Source organism: Apiospora hydei, assembly GCF_038363865.1.
Source record: "Apiospora hydei strain CBS 114990 chromosome Unknown utg000002l_segment0_segment0, whole genome shotgun sequence".
In the NCBI taxonomy this organism is placed as follows: domain Eukaryota; kingdom Fungi; phylum Ascomycota; class Sordariomycetes; order Amphisphaeriales; family Apiosporaceae; genus Apiospora; species Apiospora hydei.
The window spans coordinates 855154-863457 of NW_027117361.1; the positions used below are offsets into that span (position 1 = coordinate 855154).

Here is an 8304-nt window from a genome sequence, read left to right on the forward strand (position 1 = left end):
CCAGCCAATGAAAACTGCGCCGATCCATCAGGCAGCAACATAATCTCGACATTTAGTTCTTGATACTTCGAGACTGAATGTGTTCTGTCTGTTCTTAGTCTTGCAGACTGGAACGACTTTTACGGCTTCAGACAAGGGGCTACATATTGAGCAGCAAATATGATTGGACTGAAGGCATTTCCGGGCGAGCTGCTCGAGTTCGTCATCGAGCAGCTGGTCATCGTCATTGGCATCCAGAAATCGGTTCTTCTACGGACCGTCAGCCGAGCCTTCGACGCCGCCATCATGCACGCCATCTGCGTCCGCCAGGTCGTCGACATTGATGACCCTGCTACGCCGCGTCTTGCGGAGCGGATGTGCCCCGCGCTCCGGGGATGCATCATTGCCGCCAAGTCGCGCTCCGCGTCTACAACGGCGGCAACGGGAACGCCAGCCGGCATCAGGAGCCACATTTCTGTGGTTGCCAGAGTCAACCAGGCGTTAGACGGCCTCCTTGGCGATGATGAAGGCGAGGAGCTACGGATACGACGACACGAATCGATTGCGCAGGCAGTCCTACCACTGAAAGAGGTGAGGGCCGACGAAGTCTTCGGCTCTCCCGACTCACACGACATGGTCGACCAACTCCTCGTCAAGTGCAGCAGGTACGGGGACACTCCCCTCGACCACGTACTAGTCGAAAGACAGAATCTTCTGAGCGGCGCCGTCGTTACGGGCAATCTGCCGCTCCTCAAGTTGCTGCTTCACCCGCACCCTAATGTACGCCTCCCTGCCAGGGGCTGCCTCCCTTCTAGGTGGGCGGGGGTGAACGGTGTGACGCCATACTTCCCCAACCTCCTGCCCCTCGCCGCCGCGTGGGGGCATCTCGAGCTGGTACGCCATCTCTTGAGTTGCGGCGCCCGCATCGACTTCGAGTCGAAAATCTGGCGCACGCGACTCGCCCCCGCGAGCCAGGCAGACTGGCCTGCATCAGATTGGTATGAAGAGAGGGATCACTTTATGATCATGTACCTGCTGTCCAAATACGGGCCTTCCACCAGCCCAATTTGCGCTGCTGTTCGTCATGGTCATGGGCATGTTGTCCGTCTGTTGCTCCGTCCCGAGCACCGCTTGCCCCTGACCAGCATCGAGTACCTGAGCGCCATGCTGGCCGGCGCTGAGGCCGGGCGGCTCAACCTTATTGAAACCCTGTTGGAGTTGATCGGGAAGCGTCTCTCCGACTTTCCCGGGCTCGAGAGCGAGCTGTTATGGGCCGCGGTTCGCCGTGGCCACCAACACATCGTCGAAAGGCTGCTAGACTGCGGCGCCGACGTCGACGCGTTGCCGAACAGCTCCCGCCAGTACTACGGCGCCTTGCCGATCGCCGCATCGCGGGGGAACATGGCCATGGTCCGTCTCCTCCTCGCGAGAGGGGCCGCGGTCAACATCGACGGGCCGGACAGACCGGGCCACCTACCCATCCAGGCCGCCGCCCGCTCGGGACAGGAGGAAGCGGTCCAGCTGCTCCTCGAGCACGGTGCGGATCCTAGGGCCGCCGCCGTGGCTGCCGCCCAAGGTGGCCAACCGCGGGTGCTTCGGGCGCTGCTGGCCCGGTTCCCGGACCTGCTCCGTCGCGGGACCGAGACGTGGGAGACGGGCCAGGAGGCGCTGGCCTGGGCACTGCAGACCAAGAACCTGACAACCCTGACTGTGCTGGTGAAAGAGGCTGGGGTTGATCTCGATCTCGAGGACGGTTCCCTGAAGGGAGATCCCTTGTGTGGCTGGCCCAGCTACAGGTCGAAGAGGCGCTTCCTGGGCCGGTGGGTGATTGAACACCTGATATCACTTGGTGCGCGGACGACGATGGATGAAGAGGAGGAATTCGACCCTGATTCCTTCCTCGTTAGAGGTGTATACGTCTCCGAGCGTACATGGGAATGGGTTAGCAAGTACTAATAAGACCAAGAGCTTGCTAAACCCATAACCTCGATCCTGCGTACTGCTAGATATATGTAGGCTAGGGTATCCAGGGTTTCTGTGACACTCATGGCCTTTTGGTTGCGCGTCTCTGGGAAATTTCTACCTGTTCTGACACCTCTCTGCCAGTGGTAGAGTCAGAAGGATCCCATCTCATCTACCTATTATTATGGAAGACACAACCGCCGCCGAGACTACGCCTGGTGGTACAAGTGAGCACGAGACCGGACAGTTCTTCAGCCCACGGCAAGGATCGAGAGCCCGCTCCACGGCCGCTTTCACTTCAAGACGGTGGCACCCATCGTTCACTCAGCAGCTTGAAGGCGAGGGCCAGAAGTATACAGGAAGACTAGTCATCCTAATTTAACTATCGGCAGAAGAAGTGGACCCAAGAAGATGATGCCCTTCTCCAGAGCCTCGTCGATACCGAAAAGAGTTGGGATTGTATCGTTCCGGAGTTTGGAGAGAGGTCTACGACTACTCAATACTCGTTGGCAATGCAACACACACTGGTACACTATAAATCGGGCACGACAAAGGCGACATTACCAATCACATCGGAAACTGCCAACAGCATCAGTTGTGACGAGGCTTACAAGCCTTTTGTCGCAGTCTGTTTCTATCTGCAACGTAGTACGTGGATGCACGTGCACAGAGACCCGAGTTTTCACGGGTTTCATAGACGAAGTGTTAAGAGTTCACACAGTGCTGTTATGATTTTTACTTCACTTCAAATTATGTAAAGAGGTAGCAGTCTTCTACTAGTTCCCCCAAATCCGTGGTGCTTTTTCTCTTCACTCATCAAGGTAGCGCGGCTTTTACGAGCTTCGAGCCAGGGGTTCACCTTGCTGGATCTTGGCCGCACCATACTTCTCCAGTCGGATGGCCTGGATGGCAATGAAGCCACTGGTATCCTCCGGGCTGAAGCCTTCGAGGGTGTCCATGCTAGCCTGCTCCTCGCTGTAGAGGTTGCTCTCTGGCGCAGATCGGGAAAGGACGTGTGCTGCGCCCTTGTAGACCATCATGTTGACCGTGCCGTGGACGTGCTTCTGGCTGAAGATGATGGAGTTTTCTTCACGTGTTTGATTAGTAAATATTTCACCAGGAGTGTTGGACAGTTTCAAGACCTACCGAGGAGTTCACGCTCGGGGGAAAAGTACATTCCGTTGTAGAGGCATTGGGACCACTCGTTGCCAATCCAGGCCATGATGGACTTGACCTTGGAGTCCAGGGTCATACCCTCAATGTCAATGTGTGCGAGGCGGAGCACGGTCATGGCAGGGGAGTCGTAGCAGCCCCGGGACTTGAGACCGATGAAGCTGTCGGGTTGTTAGCACAAGAGTAAGAGAGCGAGGACAAGGATACAAACCGAGATTCGACAATGTCTATCCGGCCGACGCCGTTGCGGCCAGCGATGTCGTTGAGAGCCTTGAAGAGCTCGAGCGAGCCAGTAACGGTCTCGCCGCCCTCCACCTCAAGCTTGACGGGAATGCCCTCCCGGAACGTGACGGAGAACTTGGTCGGGACGTCGGGCGCCTCGAGAGGATCGACTGTTCGGGTCCAGACATCCTTGGGCGCGGGCATGTCCGGCTTCTCCAGAATGCCACTTTCGTAGCTGCAGTGTGCCAGATTGTCTGCTCGGAGGTCAGCAAAGGCTTTTTAAAACATTGTCAGGCACATTTTAACTCATCACGTACCATCTTGCGACCAAGGAGCCTTGGGAGTGGACGAGACGGGGATGTTGTTCTCAGCAGCGAAGTTGAGAAGGTCTTGTCGGCCCCTGTTATCATGTCAGAGATTGTCGAGCAGGACGTGATCAGCAGGACTCACGCGAAGCGGTTGAAGAAAGTGGGCATTCTCCAAGGAGCGATGACAGAGAGGCTCTGGTAGAGACTGGTCAGTTACCACTCTATTGCGGGAAGGTTTGGCAAGCAGGATCTCCATACCGGATCGCATGCTTTCCAAGCTAGCTCGAATCGGACTTGGCTGCGATTTGTCAGTCTCCCAGACGATTCACCGATGACATTCCACAAGGACGTACTCATTCTACATGACGTTAGTAAGAGCTTTGCACGTTTTTACGAGGGGAACAACATACGCCCTTGCCTGTGCAACCGTGGCTGAGAATCTTGCAGTTGTATTTGTGGGCAGCTTTGACCTGCGCCCGAGCGATGACTGGGCGGGCAAGACTGGTTCCAAGGAGATATCTAACAGCATTGTCAGTTGGGGGTGGCCAGAGGGAGAGAGCTGGAGACTCACCGATCCTCGTAGATGGCGTTGCCTGTTTGTTCACCAGTGTCAGTCATGGCCACTAAACAACCCGCGCCCACCGCGCGCCTGGACTTAGACGGGACCTATGACGTACATTGGATGCCGCGGAAGATGAGCTCGTCGACGAATTCCTGCTGCAGGTTGTCGATAACCATGCGCTCAGCACCGAGAGCCAGCGCCTTCTTCTCGACTGCCGCGAAATCCTCCTCTTGGCCCAAGTCGGCAAGGAAGCACTAGAGGCGGCTCATGTCAGCATTGGAGTCCGAGATCGGAGCCCGGGCTTGGATAAGATGAGAGATCACATACGACGACGGTGTAACCCTGAAATAAAGAACACGTTAGCAAGGTGATCTATTCGATACGAGACTTAGCAGAGATGTTTACCTCAAGAATCAGCCATTTGAGGATAGTAGAGGTATCAAGACCTGGGGTGGAAGATTAGCACTTGAGGTCCATCGCGTGGGGTCCATCGTCCATCGGCCGGAGGGGTAGCTTTGGGAAGGCATACCTCCAGAGTAGGCCCTGGAAGTGCAATGTTAGCCCAGGTTGCCAATTCGGATGGGTATCAGAAATATCTTACAGGCAGACTCGTTTGTCGGAAGACATGGTTGCGGTTGCAATTGATGTTGCTGTTGCGAAAGCCTGGGTCAGGAACTGTGAAGAAAGATAGTGGGGTGTGGGATGTTGGGGTATGACCGTGTCGAGAGAAATAATTACTTGATGGCGGGGTGGTTTTTCTGCCACCATGCGACCCGGGCGGTCAGAGACAGTGACAGTGACAGCTTAAAGGTGCGCCGAGCCTCTCAATTGCGGCTGCGGCTTGCAACATAGGTTCCTGCAGGTACGGATTATGACTGGATGCACCGAGTCGGAGCTGAGTCCTAGGGCTGGGTGGGACTGGAATTGTTTGACTCATGTTGGACTAACGTGGGTGCCGGCCTCGGACAAGTTAGACAGAGATCACTTAGCGTGCTTATAAATATTTTAAATAATTTATTTAAAGCTTTTAATAATCTTTTATTTATAATTATTATATATAATTTAACTTTAACGTGGTTTATTATTTAATAGATTATATTATTTAATAAATTATTTTCTCGGCTAATTATATTAATTAAACTTCGACGTGTTTTATTTTTATTATAATAATGTTTAATTTTTATTAAAAAAAATTAAATCGCTTTAACGATTTAAACGACGCGAAATCCTATAAATCTTATTAATTAACGGGCTACTGCGAAAGCTTTTTAAGTTTTATAAACTTTTATAAGTAACCGACTTTACGGCCGAACCTTATAACGCGAAAACGAACTCGAACGACGGAAATTAAATCTAATTAAAAAGAAGTGCTTCGTAATTATATTATTAATTTAAATACCCGAGGGATATTTTTTAATATTATTAATATAAAAGATAACGTGGTTTATCACTAAGTTAATTATATTACTTCGCCGGTCACTCTTTTCACTTCTCGACTTTTTTATATAAATTAATTTAATTATAACGTTTAAAATTAATTAAAACTACTCGTTATCCGATTTTTCACTTAATTCTATATCTTTTTTACATGTTCGCGCATTGTGGCCTGTTTCGCCGCAGATCCTACAGCGCCTGCCGCCCGTCGCGCGCCTCTTCGATGAACCCCTATTTTCGCCTTCATCAATCGCTGGCCGCTTCCCTTTTACCTTCTCGTTCTGCAGCTTTCGAGCCTCCTTAATCGTAAGGGCTTCTCTAAGCTAAATTCGCGACTTTTTAACTCTCCGGCGCTTCGAAAGGGCTAAATTAGCCTTTTATAATATACGTATTTAATCTTTTATAAAAATTATTTTATACACGATTATATATATATTTTTCGTTAACGTGGTTTATTATTAAGTGGTCCGTATTATTAAGTAGTCCACCTTTACTACTTCTCGACCCTTATTAAACTTTAACGCGTAATAACTTCATAACTATAATACCTAATCTAATTTAAAAAAACCGGATCGGTTTAGCTATTTAAGCGACACGAAAGCCCTTAAATCTATTAAGTAAAAAAAATACTACAAAAATATACAACGTTCCTAGAACTACTTTACGTTACCGAATCCACGGCCGAACCCTACGACGCGATATCCGACACCCACGGCATAAATTAAATACGAATAAAAAAAGATACTTCGTAAACATATAATTAATTTAAATACCCGCGGGATATCTCTTAAAATCGCTAATATAAAAAATATAGCCAATCTCTTTACCGCGTCGCGCGGCGGCGAACGCGTCGGTAAGCACTAGGTTAAGCGATTTATTAACCGTAACCTAAACCTTAAGACCAGAATAAATTATCGATACGATTACTAGAGGGCCCTTTGCGAAAATCCGAACATTATTTCCGGCTAGTTTAAACTAGTCGCGAATATAAAGGCTAAATACGGTATCTTAAACGAAAACATATAGAATTTCGATAAGATCGGCTTTATAATAGGCATAATCGGGTTAACCCTCGTCGTAACACGCGCCGATCGGCGTAGGAAAGCGAAATCGGTCCAGCCTAACAATCGAGAATAATCGACAGCGATTAAATATATTAATTCGTAAAACTAATATATTCCGCCTTTTTTAATCGTTTAAAGTTAATATTACCTCGTGAACTAATCGCGCGAAAATAGCTTATTAGGCGATTAAATAATTAAACCGACTTTTAATAAATAAACCGATAATAAAACAGGCTTAAACTAAATTAAACACTTCGATAAATATATTAAATCGTAAACGAAAAATCGCTACCGCCTTTTAATTCTTAACGGCTACGAGAGCCACATTTCGGCCGAATTCGAAGCATATTACTAAAACAACGACATTATTACTATTAGTATACCTCCTCACTTATCGCACCTGTTTTAACTTCTCGATATAGTACTTTATTCGCTTTTAAAGCGTGCTTATTCGAAAGAAATCGAGCTATTTATTAAGGCTTCGATAAATTATATTATAAAGCTCGAGTTTTTTATCGCGTTTAAAGCTATATATTTCGCTATTTTTACGAAAATTAATATTAAATTTAAATTTAATGTATCCGGTTTAGTACTTTATAATCCGAACGAAATAATTAATAAACTAAATATACGTCTCCGGACGCCTACACTTAGCCCATCCCGTCCGGGGACGGCTAGTACCTACGACCCTTAAACGCCGTTTAACCCCTAATAAATAACTAAGCACTCTATTTATATTAAAAAGAGGGTGTCTACTTATTAAAAAAGCTTTCCGACGCCGATTTTAAATACGGTAAATTAAATAGCGAAGGGTATAATTAAAATAGCCTATAAAATAACCCTTATATATAATCGAATACGTACTTTAAAAAGGCCAATTTAACCCTTTCGAAACGCCGGAGAACTAAAAAGTCGCGAGTCTAGCTTAGAGGAGCCCTTACGATTAAGGAATCTCGAAGGCTACAGGACAAAAAGGCAAAAAGGAAGCGTTCAACGACCGACGAAAGCGAAAATAATAGTTTATTAAAACGGCGCGCGACGGGCGGTAAGCGCTATAATATTTGCGGCTAAACAGGTTATAATGCGCGAATATATAAAAAAAATATAAAATTAAGTAGCGATTCGGATAACGAATAGTTTTAATTAATTTAAAGTGTCGTAATTAAAATAACTTTTATAAAAGTGTCGAAAAGTGGTAAAGGTGAACTACTTAATAACACGGGCCACTTAATAGTAAACCACGTTATTTAGTTTACCGCTTTTAAAATTAGCGTTAAAGAGCTTCTTTAAAAAATAAATACCCTTTTTTTAATAAAAAAAGTGCTTAATTATCTATTTAAAGTTAAACGGCGTTTAAGGGTCGTAAGTATTAGCCGTCCCCGAACACGACGAGCTAAGTGTAAGTGTTTAAAGACGTACATTTAGCTTATTAATTACCTCGTTAAGATTATAAGGTATTAAATTAAATATATTAAAGCTAGATTTAATATTAACTTTCGTAAAAATAATAAAATACGCGGCCTTAAAAGCGATAAAAAACTCGAGCTTAATAATATAGTTTATAAAAGCCTTAATAAATAACTCGATTTCCTTCGAATAA

General features: G+C 47.1%; 2 protein-coding genes across 2 annotated transcripts; one reads left to right on the top strand and one right to left on the bottom strand.

The window, feature by feature from the left end:
• Positions 1 to 159: 159 nt before the first annotated feature.
• Positions 160 to 1935, top strand: PG997_000273 (uncharacterized protein; the record flags this gene model as incomplete). The annotated part of the gene is made up of 1 exon (XM_066804588.1): positions 160 to 1935. The coding sequence occupies one exon, from the start codon at positions 160 to 162 to the stop codon at positions 1933 to 1935; it is 1776 nt and encodes a 591-aa protein (XP_066674361.1).
• Positions 1936 to 2774: 839 nt separating this feature from the next.
• PG997_000274 (uncharacterized protein) lies at positions 2775 to 4833 on the bottom strand (the record flags this gene model as incomplete). Its single annotated transcript, XM_066804589.1, has 12 exons — positions 2775 to 3028; positions 3088 to 3275; positions 3326 to 3611; positions 3654 to 3736; positions 3787 to 3839; positions 4031 to 4163; positions 4216 to 4237; positions 4322 to 4460; positions 4534 to 4548; positions 4612 to 4652; positions 4736 to 4749; positions 4808 to 4833. 12 exons carry the CDS (start codon positions 4831 to 4833, stop codon positions 2775 to 2777), a joined length of 1254 nt encoding a protein of 417 aa, XP_066674362.1.
• Between the last annotated feature and the right edge of the window lie 3471 nt (positions 4834 to 8304).